General features: G+C 51.3%; 2 protein-coding genes across 5 annotated transcripts in view; both read left to right on the top strand.

Moving 5' to 3' along the window:
* LOC141048404 (UDP-glucuronosyltransferase 3A1-like) overlaps positions 1-16,921 on the top strand; it is a 29,903-nt gene extending 12,982 nt beyond the window's left edge. Inside the window, exons 1-6 of one of the 2 annotated variants that reach the window (XM_073543936.1) lie at positions 5,653-6,955; positions 8,127-8,241; positions 10,872-11,406; positions 14,178-14,409; positions 14,517-14,736; positions 16,568-16,921. In XM_073543936.1, the coding sequence (XP_073400037.1) occupies positions 6,907-6,955; positions 8,127-8,241; positions 10,872-11,406; positions 14,178-14,409; positions 14,517-14,736; positions 16,568-16,844 (1,428 nt within the window). In that variant the 5' untranslated portion in view covers positions 5,653-6,906 and the 3' untranslated portion in view covers positions 16,845-16,921. Of the gene's footprint in view, positions 1-5,652; positions 6,956-8,126; positions 8,242-10,871; positions 11,407-14,177; positions 14,410-14,516; positions 14,737-16,567 lie in introns of those variants that run through there. The other variant, XM_073543935.1, reaches the window with a different exon arrangement.
* A 3,339-nt stretch (positions 16,922-20,260) lies between these two features.
* CAPSL (calcyphosine like) overlaps positions 20,261-21,071 on the top strand; it is a 29,452-nt gene continuing 28,641 nt past the window's right edge. For 2 of the 3 annotated variants that reach the window (XM_073543932.1, XM_073543929.1), the window contains exon 1: positions 20,261-20,327. The gene's annotated coding sequence lies outside the window, so the exon portion shown is untranslated. The other variant, XM_073543931.1, reaches the window with a different exon arrangement.

Genomic DNA, 21,071 nt, shown 5'->3' with positions numbered 1-21,071 from the left:
CAGGGGGAACACCACTTAGCTTTGCTCTGTTGCGTGCGCTCCTAGCAACAGAGCCCACCACCTGCATGCATCTTCTCCTCCACCTGGATCCATCACCATAACAGGATCCTTCACCTTAGTGCAGCCTTGGAGCAGAGTCCACCACCAGTTGCTGCTGCTTAGTAACAGAGTCCCCAAGATGAGTCCAGCTTCTGCCACGAAGCATGCTTGAGTCCAGCTCAGCAGCCAAGTCCCACATGGTGAGTGCCACTCTCCATAGTCGCCACTCCACCAGTCCATGCAGACACTTCCCGCCGACACCATCACTGCGACCCCACCATGCCATGCCAGCCCTTCGTCCAGACACCATAGCTGAAACACGTCCCCCCTGGCTAAGCTGCGCAGGACTCCTCTCCAGCTCCATCCTTCCACCAGGCTCTCCAACTCAGAGTGAACACAATCTCACAATATCACAGGCAGTGATTGCACACCCCTAGCACACCTTTATAGGGTGTCACACCTGATCCATAATTACGTGCACAAAAAACCTAAAGTGCAATACCACTAACCACCATCGGGGACAGTCAAGACACCTTGGAACTTTCCAAAGTAAAAAAAGTTCACCCAGTGCAATTTAAAACTGTCAGATCATGACAGTACCCCCTCCTTAATGAGGGGCCTCTGGACCCTCAAGACCACCCCTCATTAGGGAAAAACCTACAGCGGGGACGCCCAGACCCTGAGTTCACCCCACCATTACCTGACACTCCAGTTTCATGACAAACACACCGCTGGTATTGGCAATAAAGTTTGTTTTGGGGGAACCACTCCTCTCCACAGCGCCGACCTGGGGAACGAGTTTATGTATGTGAATGTTTGCTAAGAGCTGATCAGACTCCACAACACATTTCCACAAGATGTTTTTTGGTGGCTCCCATACATGTTCGTTCACACGCAGGTCCGGACCTGAACGTTTATTGCACACATTCGTTTGTCATAAATTTGGTGAACTCATTCTGGACTCGACAACAGAGACGTCCCCCTGTGTCACCACACTCACACCCCGCTATTCACCAAGGGACACCACCCTCCAACCCTTTCACCATGAGGACTGCGCCTCCTAGGGTTGGTTAATGGCGAGGGTAGAGATTTGTCCCTACTCCCCCGCAGCGCACCTGCTGCACACACCAGGAGGAGAAGGGGACGGGAAATGGAGGAAATATACACTCGCTGGTCGCCTCCACACAACCAGGAGGGCGGCTTCTTCGATTGTATAGAAGATTTGGCATAAACCCCGCGGACTATCACACCAGTCAGCTCACCACAGGGGCGTACCCCTTCACCTCGGGGAATACCAGGCAGCTCCGTGGGGCACCATTCCTCCCACCTGCCTGGGTGCGCCCGCATGCATGAACCAGTCCCGCTCCCCAGCAGCGACTCTAGGGGGCTTTTAGCCAGACAGCAGCCGCCATTTTTTTTTTTTTCTCAGCAGAGGCCCCAGACCCAGATAACTGCTGCTGCAGCGGCTTAAACACACCTTGCCGCTCCCCACTCACCTCAGTGAAGCCCAGCAGCAATTACTCACAGGTTTCCACATGGCCAAAGCTCACCAGAAAAAAAAACAAAAAAAACTGTAAGGCCTGTGATAATGTCACGGTCACGTGTCTCTGGACGCAGCGGTTACCGCAAGGCGAACCCATAACACACGTGACCCTGGATACACCGCCTCCAGTGGGGCGCATTTAAATAATAAAACGTGCAGGTGGATACGCCGCCTCCACCTGGCGAATTTAGGTATTACACGTTATACAATAATCAAATAATAAAGGGGGAACCTGGGTAACTTTAACAATGGTGGGCCCTGCGATAGGGAATAGGGAAGTGGAGACCTCCTAAGCTCCCCTGAGCCAGTGTCCCTGCACTCCTAACATTCCCTATACAGGCTCCGCACCTGTCGCCGCACGCGAACCTTAACCCCTTGCTCGCCCTGACCCTAAACCCTCACTAGGGAATGGGTCGGTGCGGAGACTAATCCCACCACTGCACTAATAACACACATGAGGAAAGAGACAATACAGGGGGAACACCACTTAGCTTTGCTCTGTTGCGTGCGCTCCTAGCAACAGAGCCCACCACCTGCATGCATCTTCTCCTCCACCTGGATCCATCACCATAACAGGATCCTTCACCTTAGTGCAGCCTTGGAGCAGAGTCCACCACCAGTTGCTGCTGCTTAGTAACAGAGTCCCCAAGATGAGTCCAGCTTCTGCCACGAAGTCAAGCATGTTTGAGTCCAGCTCAGCAGCCAAGTCCCACATGGTGAGTGCTACTCTCCATAGTCACCACTCCACCAGTCCATGCAGACACTTCCCGCCGACACCATCACTGCGACCCCACCACGCCATGCCAGCCCTTCGTCCAGACACCATAGCTGAAACACGTCCCCCCTGGCTAAGCTGCGCAGGACTCCTCTCCAGCTCCATCCTTCCACCAGGCTCTCCAACTCAGAGTGAACACAATCTCACAATATCACAGGCAGTGATTGCACACCCCTAGCACACCTTTATAGGGTGTCACACCTGATCCATAATTACGTGCACAAAAAACCTAAAGTGCAATACCACTAACCACCACCGGGGACAGTCAAGACACCTTGGAACTTTCCAAAGTAAAAAAAGTTCACCCAGTGTAATTTAAAACTGTCAGATCATGACACTGGGATTCCTGATGGCACACATATTCCACCCTACCTGATGGATGTCGTGTCAACCTGGACGGTGTGCGGTCCCGTACTCCTTCTTCTGGTCATTCTGGCAGGCTTGAGGAAGAGGGGCCGTAAAGGGGGGGTACTGTAACAACCCTGCTGGCATCACTGCATGGCCTCCCATCCCCCGCACACCAACTTACTTTCTGCTTCAAGCCATGCTGTGAATTCTGTCTGTTGCCAGCTCTGTGCCTCTGCTCTCCATGTTTCCAGACTGTGTGTATAGGGGGGCGGCGCCTGAACTCTCTGGTTCTTATGCAGTCAAGGTGCACCTGTGTAATCTGTCCCTTACCAATCACCTAGAGCCCTTGACTATTTAGTTTCGCCACACCCACTGACCTTTGCCTGTGCAATGTCTATACTCAGTTAGTATCTTGCTGCTGAGGAAGCCAGGCCCTGTTCTGTGTATCTCCTTCTCTGTAGGAATACTCTTTGTCTCGCTTTGTATCTTGTCCGCCTGCCAGGAGGCAGAATATCCTGGCCCTTGAGTCTTGTTTCCCTGTGCCTTGTCTGTTCTCTGTCCGCCTGCCAGGAGGCAGAATATCCTGGTCCTTGTGTCTTTGTCCCGGTGTCTCTGTCTGAACTCAGTCTTACCTCTGTCTGTCTGTCTGTCTCCTTGTTTGTGGTTCCTTCTCTGCCGTGTCTTTCTTTGTGTCCTCGCAGCTTTATCTGTGCATCTGCACCCTCGCAGCTTTATCTGTGCATCTGCACCCTCGCAGCTTTATCTGTGCATCTGCACCCTCGCAGCTTTATCTGTGCATCTGCACCCTCGCAGCTTTATCTGTGCATCTGCACCCTCGCAGCTTTATCTGTGCATCTGCACCCTCGCAGCTTTATCTGTGCATCTGCACCCTCGCAGCTTTATCTGTGCATCTGCACCCTCGCAGCTTTATCTGTGCATCTGCCTGCTCCGCACTCCTGCGGCTCTGCCTGCTCCGCACTCCTGCGGCTCTGCCTCCCCCGCACTCCTGCGGCTCTGCCTACCTGCACCTCCTTTGTGAACAGGTCCAAACCTGTTCCTTCATATTCCACTCCTTCCTGCCTATATCCATACCTGCACCTCTTGTGTGAACAGGTCCAAACCTGTTCTCTCATACACCACTCCCTCCTGCCTACACCTGCTGTGTGAACAGGTCCCTACCTGCCCCTTCTCATACCACGCCAATCTGTCCTGTGTCTCCAAGCCGTGCCCGCCTGTCCTGTGTCTCCAAGCCGTGCCCGCCTGTCCTGTGTCTCCAAGCCGTGCTCGCCTGTCCTGTGTCTCCAAGCCGTGCCCGCCTGTCCTGTGTCTCCAAGCCGTGCCCGCCTGTCACTGTGTCTCCAAGCCATGCCCACCTGTCCTGTCTCCAAGCCGTGCCCGCCTGTCCTGCGTCTCCAAGCCGTGCCCGCCTGTCCTGTGTCTCCAAGCCGTGCCCGCCTGTCCTGCGTCTCCAAGCCGTGCCCGCCTGTCCTGTGTCTCCAAGCCGTGCCCGCCTGTCACTGTGTCTCCAAGCCATGCCCGCCTGTCCTGTCTCCAAGCCGTGCCCGCCTGTCCTGCGTCTCCAAACCGTGCCCGCCTGTCCTGCGTCTCCAAGCCGTGCCCACCTGTCCTGCGTCTCCAAGCCGTGCCCGCCTGTCCTGTGTCTCCAAGCCGTGCCCGCCTGTCCTGTGTCTCCAAGCCGTGCCCGCCTGTCACTGTGTCTCCAAGCCATGCCCGCCTGTCCTGTTTCCAAGCCGTGCCCGCCTGTCCTGCGTCTCAGCCGTGCCTGTCGTGTCTACCTGCCTGCCTGTCTAGCCTGCTTGTCACTCGCACCTGTCCAGGTGTCCTGTTCCCGAGTGGGATCAGCAGCCACAGCCAGACACCACCCTGGAGTGGCACCCGGCAGCTACCTGCCGCACAAGCCTGACCTCACCATCAGAGGCTCCAGTGAAGACCGAGGTAGCTGCCGTAGTTACGCCCCTTCCAGGGTAGTCTGGTTTGTGGCACAGTGGGGCCACAACCCCCCGGCTCGCGCCATTCAGCCAAGGCGTGAGCGTGACAGTTCAGAACATTGTTCCCCTTTTGCTTGTCACTGCATAAAGAGGGGTGTGGATGCAACGGCGCAGAAGATGAAGACACAGTGGAAACTTAACCAAAGATTATTTATTAATCTAACACAACGGTTTAGGTGATTAGGATGCAGGCTGAAGAAGGACTGACAAATTATTGGAATGCAGTGAAGTTTATTACGATGGAATTTTATACAAACCCTTTTTGCTATAACAATGAAAACTCTATTGTATAAGGCAACAAACAATAATGATGGGTAATGGCGTCTCGGTCCTAATACCCTGGTCTGTTATGTGTCACAGTGTCATACTCTTCACCGTCGTTACTTAGTCAGTACATCGGCAGTAACAATCTCAGCACAGGACCTAATGGGAGACTAGTTGCTTCGGTGATGCGTTTATTCCGGCTGCCTGATTCCTCAAGCGCAGCCCCAAGGCACCTCTGAAACCTACATCGCTGCCGTCTGAGTTCCCTTGATGGGCTTCTTCTCTCGGTTCGTCTCGATCCCTCTGGTCGGCCCTCTCTCACTCGGATCCCTCTTCCTCGATCCCTCTGATCGCCTTGTTCTCTCGGGTCGTCTCTATCTCTCTGGTTGTCTCACTCTCTCTGTTCCCTCTTCATCGATTCCTCTGATTATCTCTCTCGGGTCGTCTCTATCCCTGTGGTCGGCCCTCCCTTTCAGATTTCTCCTCCCCTATTCTTCTTATCGGCCCTCTTTCTTGAGTCCTCTCTATCCCTATGGTCGTCTCTCTCTTAATCGATTCCTCTTATTGGCCCTCTTTCTCGGGTTGTCTCGATCCCTCTGGTTGGCCCTCTCTCTCAGATCTATCTTCCTTGGATTCCTCTGATCGTCTCTCTTTCTTGTGTCGTCTCGATACCTCTGGTCGGTCCTCTCTCGGATCCCTCTTCTTCGATTCCTCTTATCGGCACTCTAACTCGGGGTGTCTCTATCCCTCTGGTCGTCTCACTCTTTCTTGATTCCTCTTCCTTGATTCCTCTCATTGTCTCTCTTTCTCGGGTCATCTCGATCCCTCTGGTTGGCCCTCTCTCTCAGATCCCTCTTCATCAATTCCTCTGATGGTCTCTCTTTCTCAGATTGTCTCGATCCCTCTGGTTGGCCCTCTCTCTTAGATCCCTTTTCATCGATTCTTCTTATCGGCCCTCTTTCTCGGGTCGTCTCTATCCTTCTGATCGGCCCTCTCTCAGATCTCTCGTCCCTGATTCCTCTTATCGTCCCTCTTTCTTGAGTCCTCTTTATCCCTATGGTCGGCTCTCTCTATCGGATCTCTCTTCATCCATTCCTCTTATTGACCCTCTTTCTCGGGTTGTCTCGATCCCTCTGGTCGGTCCTCTCTCAGATCTCTCTTCCCTGGATTCCTCTTATCAGCTCTTTTTCTTGGGTCCTCTCTATCCCTATGGTCGGCTCTCTATTGGATCTCTCTTCATCGATTCCTCTGATCGTCTCTCTTTCTTGTATCGTCTCGATACCTCTGGTTGACCCTCTCTCAGATCCCTCTTCTTCGATTCCTCTTATCGGCACTCTTACTCGGGGTGTCTCTATCCCCCTGGTCGTCTCACTCTTTCTTGGATCCCTCTTCATCGATTCCTCTGAACGTCTCTCTTTCTAGTGTTGTCTCGATCCCTCTGGTCGGTCCGCTCTCGGATCCTTCTTCTTCGATTCCTCTTATCGGCACTCTTTGTTGGGTTGTCTCTGTCCCTCTGGTCGTCTCACGCTTTCTTGGATCCCTCTTCCATGATTCCTCTGATCGTCTCTCTTCCTCAGGTCTTCTTGATCCCTTTGTATGGACCTCTCTCGGATCCCTCTTCCTCACTCAAGGCTGAAGCTTCACTACACAGGTCTGTCATGTGCTGGTAGTTGTGGATTTAGGCCATCTCCAATACTTCCATACGTCTTTCCTGATACAGGTTCAGCCGTCGACTCCTTCCCGTCTCTGCTTTCCTTTTGGTTCCTTCCAGGCAACCCATGCCTATTTTATGGTTAATGGTTGTTCTTTTTGTTCCTGTTCTTACAAGCTGTGGCCAATAGGTGGCAATGTTTGCTTATTTAAGCTTCACTGACCACTCAGCTACAGAATTCCTTAAAGGGGTTGTCTACTGATTGGGCGCTTGCCTCATGTGTCACAACACCGCATCACATGGTGGGAACGGCGCCGACACGGAAGGTGAGTATAGGCTTTATTATTTTATTGGGGCATAACATTTAGTTTAAGAAGGGGTTGTCCTCGTAGTGAACAACCCCTTTAATCCTCTTACAAATGGAGTTGGTGGATTGATCAGGATTATTGGTGTCCTATGCTGAGAAATCCGGGCAGATACTTATTCACTATGTAATACTGTCAGGAGGCGTATGGTCGGCTCCAAAGTTATTCTACAGCCGGACAACAACCCCAAACATCCAGCCAATGCCATTAAGAACAAGGAGTCCTGGGGGTGATGATCCGGCCCCGGAGCCCTGATCTCACATCATCCCGTCTGTCTGGGATCACATGAAGAGACAGAAGGATCCACACAAGAATCATACAGAGATCTGGGGTCAGGTCTCTGAGATGTTTGGAACAATCTCCTGCTGAGATTCTTCAAAAACTGTGTCCAGATGTATCTTGAAGAATGGATGGAGATGACAGGAGTTCATCTGATACTGTTGATGGAGGTGATGGGCGGTCACCAGATACTGATGATGCAGGAGATGAGCGGTCACCAGATACTGATGATGCAGGAGATGAGCGGTCACCAGATACTGATGATGCAGGAGATGGGCGGTCACCAGATACTAATGATAGAGGCGACTGGCGGTCACCAGATACTGATGATGGAGGCGACAGGCGGTCTCCAGATACTGATGATGGAGGCGACGGAGGGTCACCAGATACTGATGATGGAGGAGACGGGCAGTCACCAGATACTGATGATGGATGAGACGGGCAGTCACCAGATACTGATGATGGAGGAGACGGGCAGTCACCAGATACTGATGATGGAGGAGACGGGCAGTCACCAGATACTGATGATGGAGGAGACGGGTGGTCTCCAGATACTGATGATGGAGGCGATGGGCGGTCTCCAGATACTCTTGGGATTTAGCTCTATGTATCTTGGAATCTGCAGACCACCAGTCATTCATATTAATAGGCTGTGTGTTTATTACGGGACAGGACTGTAATAAATTTGCTCCATATTTGCTGATTTATACATATATGCCCCTATTTTCTATGGTTCACTCTATTATATTGGGGGCAGGATCTCTCATCTCTGGGATCATTTATGATAGATTTGTGAGTTGTTTTTTTTTACATCTTATGTTTTTCTCATGGTCACAATATGTCTCTACCTTAGGTCACCTGCTCCTGCAGAGCCCCTACCCCGTGTCCACATACTCACTGGGCGAGAAACATAAGCAAGAATTTAAGGAGTTTTTCATCAATGGTCAGAAGGAGTTTCTTAGGGGCCGGTGCGTCTGTAATAAGGATCTGTCTATTATAATGTTGTGATTTGCGAGTGTTGTGATTCGGGCACGTGGTGATTTGGTATGTAGTGATCCAGTTTATTTCCAGTGACCCTATATCTGAATATAGGGGCTGTCCAGTCTAAAAAATCCATTTAAGATAGATGGATTTTCCAGCTCTGTCAGAGACAGCTTAGACGCTGCGGTCAGACCCTGAGACAGCTTAGATGCTGCAGTCAGACCCTGAGACGGCTTAGATGCTGCAGTCAGCCCCTGAGACAGCTTAGATGCTGCAGTCAGGCCCTGAGACAGCTTAGATGCTGCAGTCAGACCCTGAGACGGCTTAGATGATTCAGTCAGGCCCTGAGACGGCTTAGATGATTCAGTCAGGCCCTGAGACAGCTCAGATGATGCGGTCAGCCCCTGAGACAGTTTAGATGCTGCAGTCAGCCCCTGAGACAGCTTAGATCCTGCAGTCAGCCCCTGAGACAGCTTAGATCCTGCAGTCAGCCCCTGAGACAGCTTAGATGCTGTGGTCAGCCCCTGAGACAGCTTAGATGCTGCGATCAGACACTGAGACAGCTTAGATGCTGCAGTCAGACCCTGAGACGGCTTAGATGCTGCAGTCAGGCCCTGAGACTGCTTAGATGCTGCGGTCAGACCCTGAGACAGTTTAGATGCTGCGATCAGACACTGAGACAGCTTAGATGCTGCGGTCAGACCCTGAGACGGCTTAGATGCTGCGGTCAGCCCCTGAGACAGTTTAGATGCTGCGGTCAGCCCCTGAGACAGCTTAGATGCTGCGGTCAGCCCCTGAGACAGCTTAGATGCTGCAGTCAGACCCTGAAACGGCTTAGATGCTGCAGTCAGGCCCTGAGACTGCTTAGATGCTGCGGTCAGACCCTGAGACGGCTTAGATGATTCGGTCAGGCCCTGAGACAGCTTAGATGCTGCGGTCAGCCCCTGAGACAGTTTAGATGCTGCAGTCAGACACTGCGACAGCTTAGATGCTGCAGTCAGACCCTGAGACGGCTTAGATGCTGCAGTCAGCCACTGAGACAGCTTAGATGCTGCAGTCAGCCCCTGAGACAGCATAGATCCTGCAGTCAGCCCCTGAGACAGCTTAGATGCTGTGGTCAGCCCCTGAGACAGTTTAGATGGTGCGGTCAGCCACTAAGACAGCTTAGATGCTTCGGTCAGCCCCTGAGACAGTTTAGATGCTGCGGTCAGCCCTTGAGACAGCTTAGATGCTGTGGTCAGCCCCTGAGACAGCTTAGATGCTGTGGTCAGCCCCTGAGACAGTTTAGATGCTGTGGTCAGCCCCTGAGACAGCTTAGATGCTGTGGTCAGCCCCAGAGAAAGCTTACATGCTGTGGTCAGCCCCTGAGACAGCTTAGATGCTGTGGTCAGCCCTGAGAGAGCTTAGATGCTGCGGTCAACCCCTGAGACAGTTTAGATGCTGCGGTCAGCCACTGAGACAGCTTAGATGCTTCGGTCAGCCCCTGAGACAGTTTAGATGCTGCGGTCAGCCCTTGAGACAGCTTAGATGCTGCGGTCAGCCACTGAGACAGCTTAGATGCTGCGGTCAGCCCCTGAGACAGCTTAGATGCTGCGGTCAGCCCCTGAGACAGCTTAGATGCTGCGGTGAGCCCCTGAGACAGCTTAGATGTTGTGGTCAGCTCCTGAGACAGTTTAGATGGTGCGGTCAGCCACTAAGACAGCTTAGATGCTTCGGTCAGCCCCTGAGACAGTTTAGATGCTGCGGTCAGCCCTTGAGACAGCTTAGATGCTGCGGTCAGACCCTGAGACAGTTTAGATGCTGCGGTCAGCCACTAAGACAGCTTAGATGCTCCGGTCAGCCCCTGAGACAGTTTAGATGCGGTCAGCCCTTGAGACAGCTTAGATGCTGCGGTCAGCCACTGAGACAGCTTAGATGCTGCGGTCAGCCCCTGAGACAGGTTAGATGCTGCGGTCAGCCACTGAGACAGCTTAGATGCTGCGGTCAGCCCCTGAGACAGCTTAGATGCTGTGGTGAGCCCCTGAGACAGCTTAGATGCTGTGGTCAGCCCCTGAGACAGCTTAGATGCTGTGGTCAGCCCCTGAGACAGCTTATATGCTGTGGTCAGCCCCTGAGAGAGCTTAGATGCTTTGCTCAGCCCCTGAGACAGCTTAGATGCTGCGGTCAGCCCCAGAGAAAGCTTAGATGCTGCGGTCAGCCCCTGAGACAGCTCTTTACAAATGCAGCCGTCATTGACCAGTATACATTTAAAACGTATCAGGAAGAGTTTAAAAATGTTGAAGAATAAAAAGTTATCACCTAGCCACAAGGCAACGGTCTGACTGCTGGAGGTGTAACCACCGATCACAAGTACGAGGGATCCATTTCTCCATTTGCATGGAACTGACAGAGATATCCCTACAAGATTTGAGAGGATATGGCTGCTTTATGTGCAAATAGCGCCACCCCTGTGCACAGGTTGTGCCTCATATTGCAGCTCAGCCCCATTCATGTAAATAGAGCAGAACCGGAATACTAAACCCAATTTGTGGACAGAAGTGTTGCTATTTATGGATGAAGCAGCCATGTTTATCCCCTTTTTTACCATAGTGAACGCTTTTTGTTTCTCTCTCTGTAGATATGATCTCAGCGACTTCTTAGAATTTATGGAGCTTCTCTCGTATCAGTGCAATATAACGCTGCATCAATCTGATATCTTGCACTTCTTAAAGGACGAAAAGTACGACCTGGCGTTCATCGAAGGTTTCAACCCCTGCTCCTTCCTGGTGGCAGAGAAGCTCGGAGTCCCATTCATTGCCTTCTTCCCGGGGATCTTCATGAACGCCGGAAGGGTGGGGGCACACGGTCCTCTGTCCTACGTCCCGTTATTCCAGGCCCAGCTCACTGACCACATGGATTTTTTTGGACGGCTGAAGAACACGGTGATGTACTTGGGATCGAACATTGTGGATGGAATGATCGAGAGGCCATTTCAGAAGGTGATTGACGAGCACTTCTCTGCCGGCTCCAGGCCGTCCATAGCCGATCTGCCATTAAAGGCCGAGCTCTGGATATACAACGTGGACTTCACCATTGACTTTCCGCGACCGCTTTCACCAAACATTCAATGCATTGGAGGATTATTGGCCGGGCCGGCGAAGCCGGTGTCTGCGGTGAGGATAATGCCAGGATTCTACAGAGCAATAGAAGGAACGGTTAATGTTAGAAAACTCCAAATGCCCGACATAAAGATGGTTACAGGAAAAAACACAGGGGCGCTCTGCTTGAGTCCGTGTAAGGGGCGCTGTGACTGATTACGTGTAAGGGGCGCTGTGGCTGATACCGTGTAAGGGGTGCTGTGGCGATACCATGTAAGGGGTGCTGTGGCTGACACTGTGTAAGGGGCGCTGTGGCTGATACTGTGTAAGGGGCGCTGTGACTGATTACGTGTAAGGGGCGCTGTGGCTGATACCGTGTAAGGGCGCTGTGGCTGATACCGTGTAAGGGGCGCTGTGGCTGATACCATGTAAGGGGCGCTGTGGCTGATACCGTTTAAGGGGCGCTGTGGCTGATACCGTGTAAGGGGCGCTGTGGCTGATACCGTGTAAGGGTCGCTGTGACTGATTACGTGTAAGGGGCGCTGTGGCTGATACCGTGTAAGGGCGCTGTGGCTGATACCGTGTAAGGGGCGCTGTGGCTGATACCGTGTAAGGGGCGCTGTGGCTGATACCGTTTAAGGGGCGCTGTGGCTGATACCGTGTAAGGGGCGCTGTGGCTGATACCGTGTAAGGGGCGCTGTGACTGATTATGTGTAAGGGGCGCTGTGGCTGATACCGTGTAAGGGCGCTGTGGCTGATACCGTGTAAGGGGCGCTGTGGCTGATACCGTGTAAGGGGCGCTGTGGCTGATACCGTTTAAGGGGCGCTGTGGCTGAAACCGTGTAAGGGGCGCTGTGGCTGATACCGTGTAAGGGGCGCTGTGGCTGATACCGTGTAAGGGGCGCTGTGGCTGAAACCGTGTAAGGGCACTGTGGCTGAAACCGTGTAAGGGCGCTGTGGCTGATACCGTGTAAGGGGTGCTGTGGCCAACACTGTGTAAGGGGCGTGTGGCTGATACCGTGTAAAGGGGGGCTATGGCTGATACCGTGTAATGGGCGCTGTGGCTGATACCGTGTAGGGGCGCTGTGTCCGACACCATGTAAGGGGGGCTATGGCTGATACCATGTAAGGGGCGCTGTGCCTACCTCCGTGTAAGTGGCGTGTGGCTGACACTGTGTAAGGGGCGCTGTGGCTGACACCGTGTAAGGGGTGCTGTGGCTGATACCGTGTAAGGGGCGCTGTGCCCGACCGAGTAAGAGGCTCTGTGGCCGAAACCGTGTAAGTGGCGTGTGGCTGATACCGTGTAAAGGGGGGCTATGGCTGATACCGTGTAATGGGCGCTGTGGCTGATACCGTGTAGGGGCGCTGTGTCCGACACCATGTAAGGGGGGCTATGGCTGATACCATGTAAGGGGCGCTGTGCCTACCTCCGTGTAAGTGGCGTGTGGCTGACACTGTGTAAGGGGCGCTGTGGCTGATACCGTGTAAGGGGTGCTGTGGCTGATACCGTGTAAGGGGCGCTGTGCCCGACCGAGTAAGAGGCTCTGTGGCCGACACCGTGTAAGTGGCGTGTGGCTGACACTGTGTAAGGGACGCTATGGCCGACACCGTGTAATTGGTGCTGTGGCTGACACAGAGTAAGGATGGCTATGGCTGACAGTGTAATTGGCGCTATGGCTGACACAGTGTAAGGGGCGCTGTGGCCGACACCGTGTAATTGTCGCTGTGGCTGACACTGTGTAAATGGTGCTGTGGCTAACACCGTGTAAGAGGAGCAGTGCCCGACACCATGTAATTGGCGCTGTGGCTGACAGAGAGTAAGGTGAGCTACGGCTGACACTGTGTAAGGGGTGCTGTGGCTGACACTGTGTAAGGGGCATTGTGGCCGACCCCGTGTAATTGGCGCTGTGGCCGACCCCGTGTAATTGGCGCTGTGGCTGACACTGTGTGAGGGGAGCAGTGCCCGATACCGTGTAATTGGCGCTGTGGCTGACATCGAGTAAGGGGCACTGTGGCTGACACCGTGTAAGGGTTGCTGTGGCTGACACCGTGTAAATGGAGCTGTGGCTGACAGTGCAATTGGCACTGTGGCCAACACCGTGTAAGGGGCGCTGTGGCTGACACCGTGTAATTGGCGCTGTGGCTGACACCGAGTAAGGGGAGCTGTGGCTGACACCGAGTAAGGGGAGCTGTGGCTGACACCGTGTAAGGGGAGCAGTGCTCGACACCGTGTAATTGGCGCTGTGGCTGACAGCGACTAAAGGGAGCTGTGGCTGACACCGAGTAAGGGGGGCTGAGGCCGACACAGTGTAAGGGTCGTGTGGCTGACACCGAGTAAGGGGCGGGTGGCTGACACTGTGTAAGGGGCACTGTGGCTGACAGTGCAATTGGCCCTGTGGCTGACACCGAGTAAGGGACGCTGTGGCTAACACCGAGTAAGGGGGGCTGAGGCCGACACAGTGTAAGGGGCGTGTGGTTGACACCGAGTAAGGGGCGTGTGGCTGACACTGTGTAAGGAGCAATGTGGGTGACAGTGCAATTGGCCCTGTGGCTGACACCGAGTAAGGGGGCTGTGGCCAACAGTGTAAGGGGCGTGTGGCTGACACCGAGTAAGGGGCGGCTGGCTGACACTGTGTAAGGGGCGTTGTGGCTGACACCGTGTAATTGACACTGTGGGTAACAGCATATTGGTATTACAGGGGCTGGCGCTATAGGAAGGGTCACTGTGGTAGAGACAGTAACTCACTTCTCAGCTGCTGCAGAACCTCCCATAATCCGCAGTAGGGGGCGCACCGTCCCGTGTACTGTTATCCTTACGCTTAGTATTACTGTTGTGTATTATGCAGGACCTGGAAGACTTTATCGCAGGATCGGGGGACTCCGGCTTTATAGTTGTGAGTCTCGGATCGATGATTCCTTCACTTCCAATATTGGAGTTTGTGAAGGAGATGAATGAAGGACTCTCCAAGGTACGGCAGAAAGTCATCTGGAGATACGAGAGGTCGCGTTGGCCAAAAGAAGTGGACGTTGCCCCTAACGTCAGGCTCGTGGACTGGTTGTCCCAGAATGATCTGCTGGGTAAGAGATCTGTGATCGACTTTAGAGAACATAAAGGAAACTGCTGCAAAGAACTGTCACTTTACGGTAATTTGTGTCTGCTCCATAATTATTCCTCTTCCGTCCAGGCCATCCCAAGGTGCGGCTTCTAGTGACGCACGGAGGAATGAACAGTCTGATGGAGGCCGTGTACCACGGGGTTCCGGTGGTCGGGATCCCACTTTTTGGAGACCAGTATGAAAATTTGATCCGCATTAAAGCCAAGAACATGGGAACGTTCATCGCCCCAGAAGAAATGGAGGCCGAGAACTTTGCTAACGCCTTGCGAGAAGTGATAGAAAATAGTCGGTACGTTGTGATTTAATACCTTACGAACCATAAGGCCATGTGCACACCTGGATCTGCGGCAGGACAGTCTGCAGCAAATCCTGTTGTGTTTTGTCACGTTTTTCACGTGCGTTTTTGTGGCGTATTTTTCCCCACGTAGGGGTGAAATACTCGGCAAACATAATGGTACATCGCTGTCAGGAGTCTTCGGAGGGCCATTTATAACTGTGCATGGGGTGCAATGGCACTGATACTGGGGTATTCCCATGTCAGAGAGTTCAAAGGAACACAATGCATCCAAAATAGTGGTAAACACTCAAGTCTCCCCCACAATAGTACCAGCCACACGGTGCCCCCACAACAGAGCCAATAACACGATGCCTCCACAAGAGTGCCAGCCACATTGTATCCCCGTAGGTACGTGCACCGACTGGGGGTGGTCCCATTGCGCCGCGAACAGACTGGACACAGAAACCAATGTACATTCAACAGGTTTTCTTTATTGGTCGCCCTTCCGACGACCACAGCAACACGACAGCCACCATACTAACAGGCCCGGGTACCTTTCACCTTCCTTCTTTCCTTTGTAGTGACGTCCCTCGCGGTTCTATTGCTGTGGCTGCCCTAGGCCTACCACCACTGCGCTTCGCCTGTCTGAGTCCGTCCGTCTGGTACCCCGGGCTTCCTCTGTCCTGCGGCTATCTTGTCAGGGCCACACTGACCCTCTCCTTCCAGTTCCCTGTGGAGCTCTTTCTGTCTTTTCCTCCTTCAGTCTCATCCTCTGCTCAGCTCCTCCCCCTGGACTGGCTCCCTTCTGGAACTCTCTCTATCTTTTTATTCCCCTCCCTGGGAATCCCCCTGGAGTTCCCGTAACTCCGCCCACCATGACTATGCAGTTTCCTAGCCTTAAGCTGCTATTAAGCCCTTTCCTCACTGCTCTCTGTCTCCATCTTGTGGCCAAATCTTAGTACTGCACCGTCTCCTCTTCCTGCTGTTCTTTGTCTCCCCCTAGTGGCCAAAACCCAGCACGTCACCATCTGTCACTATTTCTAGCTGTCTTCCCACCTGTACATACAAATCCACTTCAAGTATGTTTACTGCACATTTTACATTCACTGTTCTGCTTCAGACAGGTCCATAGGTCAGTCCACTTCCCTACATCCCTATAACAGTGCCATCCACACAGTGCCTCCACAGCAATGCCAGCCACATGGTGCCTCTATAACAGTGCCAGCCACACGGTGCCTCCACAACAGTACCAATAACACGATGCCTCCACAAGAGTGCAAGTCACACAGTGTCCCCCACAACAGTACCAGCCACAGTGTCTCCTTTAATATTGAGTTATACATTGTTACTCATAAACAGCGCAAGCAACAGTGTCCCCTATAACGAGTTCTACCACACTGTGTTCCCCACAACAGTGTCCCCTATAACGAGTTCTACCACACTGTGTTCCCCACAACAGTGTCCCCTATAACGAGTTCTACCACACTGTGTTCCCCACAACAGTGTCCCCTATAACGAGTTCTACCACACTGTGTTCCCCACAACAGTGCCAGCCAGTGTCCCTTATAATATTGACAGTATCCACCCCACAAGCAGTGCCAGCCACAATGTGTCCCCGATAACGATGCTAGACCCTCAGTAAAAGGTACACAGCACACTCCTACAAGACTGCCAGAAACAGCGCCCCCCAACCACAAAATGTCCCCCATAGCATTGCTATCCACACAGTGCCCCCTCACTATGGAGCCTGCCACAGCTGTGCGTGATTTGGGATAAAGCCGAAAACCTTGGGAGGGGGTTATAATTATTTTGGGAAACTTAGCGCCTTTTTTTTCGTCCCCAGCTACAAGACAACAGCCATGAAGCTGAGCGTCACCCTGCGTTCCCGCCCGTTCCCCCCTGACCAGCAGTTATTGGGATGGGTGGAGCACATCCTCCAGTCGGGTGGGGGCGGCCACCTCCGGCCCTATTCTTACCAGCAGCCCTGGTACCAGCGGCATCTCCTGGATGTCATCCTCTTCATCTCCACCACTGCGGCTGTGATCGTCTACCTCATCGTGAAAGGCTGCACAGTTCTCCTCTCCGTCCTCTCTCCCAGCAGGAAACCAAAACAAAACTAAATTTTTTTTTAATTAAATATTTACATTTGTTTTTTTTTGTTTTTTTTTAAATAAAAACTGCTTAAAACTTATAAAAACTCAGCGACATGGAAATTTCACTTCCGTAAATGGCCGGCTGGAAGAAACCCATGCACAATGGGAAGATTTTGACCTTTCTCATTAATGGCTGCCGCAATCAGTCACATCTCACTAAACTAATAATGTCCGACCCGCTGCACCCACAGCGTCACAGAATGATGACTCCAAACAATAGCAGCCGGCAAAAGCCGCCACCGGGTATTTCTCCAGTCGTCCCATGTTTCACTATTGATAAAACTCTAATTACAGGGTAGGGTTTGCATTTCAATGAATAATGAAGATAAAATATGGGAAAATTCCTAATTAGAGAATGGATCCTGTTCCTCCTTTTAAAAAGCAAAAAGCTGTAGCGCCTCATGTCGCCTCTAGGTGGTGCTGAAACAACTGCTCAACATCTGGCACCGATTCAGCAGAGCGTCGAGGATGTTGGTGACATTTTCAGGGAGTTTGTATGTTCTTTCTATGTAGTCGCAGGTTTCCACAGGGTCCTCCGGTCTCTTTAGATGTCCTGTATGTGTAGAAACGGCTTAGAGAACAGCTTTAACATCTTTTTACAATTAGTATATATCTATCATGGGGTAGCAGCAGTGACAAGGGGTGAGTTGCCAGTGCCCAGGTGGGCAAGACGAATATTGCACCCCCTAGCCCAGTACTAATGCCCCCTCAGTGCCACCTTAAAACAAATGCCCCCTTTAAAAAGTATCAATGCCCGCTTAGTGCCACTTTAAAAAGTAATAATGCCGCCCCTCCACCAAAAAAATAAAGGATCGAGTCTTGTTCTTCCCTGCAGACAGGGCAGCGCATTGTAGTGAGGTCACTGACCGGCCCCCGAGGGGACGCTGACGTCTTGTAGGGCAGAGGTCTGCAGCAGCCCTCAGGATGGAGAATGGGGGGGAAAGGATCCAACATGTTTACCCAGAGATCGGGGACGCGTGCACTGCTCTGGAGCTTTGGCGTTAGTGACCACACTGATACTTTCTATCATACATACCATCACAATTTTTATCATACTAACATACATATTACTAGAGTTGATCACAAATATTTTCAGTGACATCAGTAGTCGGTAGAACCTCCTCCTATCGGATGGGATCCACGGTGCCTCTTCTGATTAGTCGACCTCGCGACGTACGTCGCAGTGCGAGTGCATTATATTTTGTGGGGTGCTGCATTATATTCTATGAGAGGGGGCTGCATTATATTTTATGAGGGGGGCTACATTATATTTTATGAGGGGGCTACATTATATTCTATGAGGGGGGCTACATTATATTCTATGAGGTGGGCTACATTATATTCTATGAGAGGGGGCTGCATTATATTTTATGAGGGGGCTACATTATATTCTATGAGAGGGGGCTGCATTATATTCTATGAGGGGGCTACATTATATTCTATGAGAGGGGGCTACATTATATTTTATGAGGGGGCTACATTATATTCTATGAGAGGGGGCTGCATTATATTCTATGAGGGGGCTACATTATATTCTATGAGAGGGGGCTACATTATATTCTATGAGAGGGGGCTGCATTATATTTTATTAGGGGGTTGCATTATATTTTATGAGGGGGCTACATTATATTTTATGAGGGGGGCTACATTATATTCTATGAGAGGGGGCTACATTATATTCTATGAGGTGGGCTACGTTATATTCTATGAGGAGGCTACATTATATTCTATGAGGGGGCTACATTATATTCTATGAGGGGGGCTACATTATATTCTATGAGGTGGGCTACATTATATTCTATGAGGGGGCTACATTATATTCTATGAGGGGGCTACATTATATTCTATGAGGGGGCTAAAATTCTAAGATTCTACCCCAACTCCTGCTACATAATTAAGACGAGTACTACCTTATATTATACCCTGATATTAGCGTGTTTTACCACACAATTGGTGGTCTCTTGTATTTATTTCTATGTAGCTACATAGTGGACCCCAAGAATGATTTTCTCTGGTGGGCCCAATGTGTTCCAATCTGACGCTGAGTGTGACACGTGCATGACGTTGTGTCAGGCCTACGAATCAGAGCAGGTGCCTGTGATACCAGCAAGTAGGGTGAGGATCACAGTCTCTAGTGCAAGGGACACGGACGTGGATGCGAGACAAAGGGTCCTTTGAATTTTTTTCTGCTAATCCCTAATATGGACCCAATGCAAAAAAAAAAAAAGTTATTGGTTGTCAAGAGGGAAAAAAAATGTACGTGATCTTAAATTCAAAAAATGTCCTGGTCCTCAAGGGGTTAATGAGCAAAATAAAAAAAAACAAACAAAGTTATGGATACTGGAATATTTAGCTATAAATAAATAAATGTGATCCTAAAACCAACATATAGTTGGGTCTTGATGAAGTTGTTAATGGTGGCGCTGGATATAGTCGACGTCAACATCCGAAAAAACAGCCAAGTGCCTGCCCCTAAGGTAGGGTCTTCTTGTGCTCTGCATGGGTGGGGCCGGCTCAGGAGTGGAGAAGCTTAACCCATTAGGTGCTGTGGCATCATTGCAGTTGATTGTTCAAGGGGGATCACAGGCTTAAGCCCCCTAGTGGTGATACCTAAAAAAAAAAAAAAAAATCTAAAAAAAAAAGAATGAAAAAATCAATGAAAAATATTATAAAAATAACTAAAATTTCTTATGACCCACATTGCCCAGAACATTAAAAAAGTTCCCATATTTGGTTTCACCCCAAGGGTAACTGAGTGAATAGAATATTAGAATTATTATTGCATTGGGTGAATGCTGAAATAAAAAAAACAACATCTAAACATCGCAATCTCTGTTTCTTGGCCGATTCACCTCCCAGAAAAAAATAGGAATAAAAAAAAAATCTGAAAGTCATATAGATGATAAAAAGTACAGCTAGAAGTGACCAAAAAAAGAAAAAAAAAATAATGGCTCTTAGGAGATGAGGAGGAACATTCAAAAGTGGCCCAGTGGGACTGTGGAGCAGCCCCTGCAGCCCAGTGCTACTTTTAGGAGCCTTTTCTAACCCTTTTCTCACATTGATGAATATTTCCAGCAATCTTCACTGTTAATAATTAAATTCTGGTCATTTCCTGACTATAGAAAGCTTTGCGGTACAGGAAGGGTTAATGCCGTGTTGACTGATCCAAGGGGCGGAGCTATACACCGCGCAGTTCTGCATTCGAACGTCTGATGCCGTCTCCATAGCAACCCTACTATGTGTAACTAACCTCAAGTAACAAGCACGGGCGGGGCGGGGCAACGGGACAGGCAGCGACGTCCACCAATCATCGAGGAGAATTCTGCCTGCTCAGCCAATCAGAGATGCGGAGGGGGCAATTCTCCTGTTTCTGCTGGATTCCTGCTGCGTCCATAGTAGCAGGTGAAGGCTCGGGCTGCTGCTGGGAGGATCCCCATCCTGAGACTGAAGGTGACATTAGACCACTATACTCTATACAGGGACATTTCTGTCATCCTTTGCTCTTTATGTCTTTTTTTGCTAATGTTGTTGTTTCCCTAAAAAGTTCTGAAACTCCCTAGAAATGATGTGTAAAGTGAGAACTGTCCAGTATTCTGGGTAAGGACGATTTATAATATTGTGTATTGTATGGGGACACAGCCAAAAACCCATAGATGCCCTAAATCAGACCCCTCATTGCATGACACAGTCCCAGGGGCCCCTCATTGCATGACACAGCCATAGGGGCCCCTCATTGCATGACACAGTCCTAGGGGCCCCTCATTGCATGACACAGACCCAGGGGCCCCTCATTGCATGACACATTCCCAGGGGGCCCTCATTGCATGACACAGACCCAGGGGCCCCTCATTGCATGACACAGACCCAGGGGCCCCTCATTGCATGACACAGTCCCAGGGGCCCCTCATTGCATGACACAGACCCATGGGCCCCTCATTGCATGACACAGTCCCACAGGCCCCTCATTGCATGACACAGTCCCAGGGGCCCCTCATTGCATGACACAGTCCCAGGGGCCCCTCATTGCATGACACAGTCCCAGGGGCCCCTCATTGCATGACACAGACCCAGGGGCCCCTCATTGCATGACACAGTCCCACGGGCCCCTCATTGCATGACACAGTCCCAGGGGCCCCTCATTGCATGACACAGTCCCAGGGGCCCCTCATTGCATGACACAGACCCAGGGGCCCC

Source organism: Dendrobates tinctorius, unplaced genomic scaffold, assembly GCF_039654945.1.
Source record: "Dendrobates tinctorius isolate UK_male_01 unplaced genomic scaffold, ASM3965494v1 ptg000135l, whole genome shotgun sequence".
Taxonomy (NCBI): Eukaryota; Metazoa; Chordata; class Amphibia; order Anura; family Dendrobatidae; genus Dendrobates; species Dendrobates tinctorius.
Note: the sequence above shows the minus strand (reverse complement) of the source record. Positions and strands in the feature narration are given on the sequence as shown.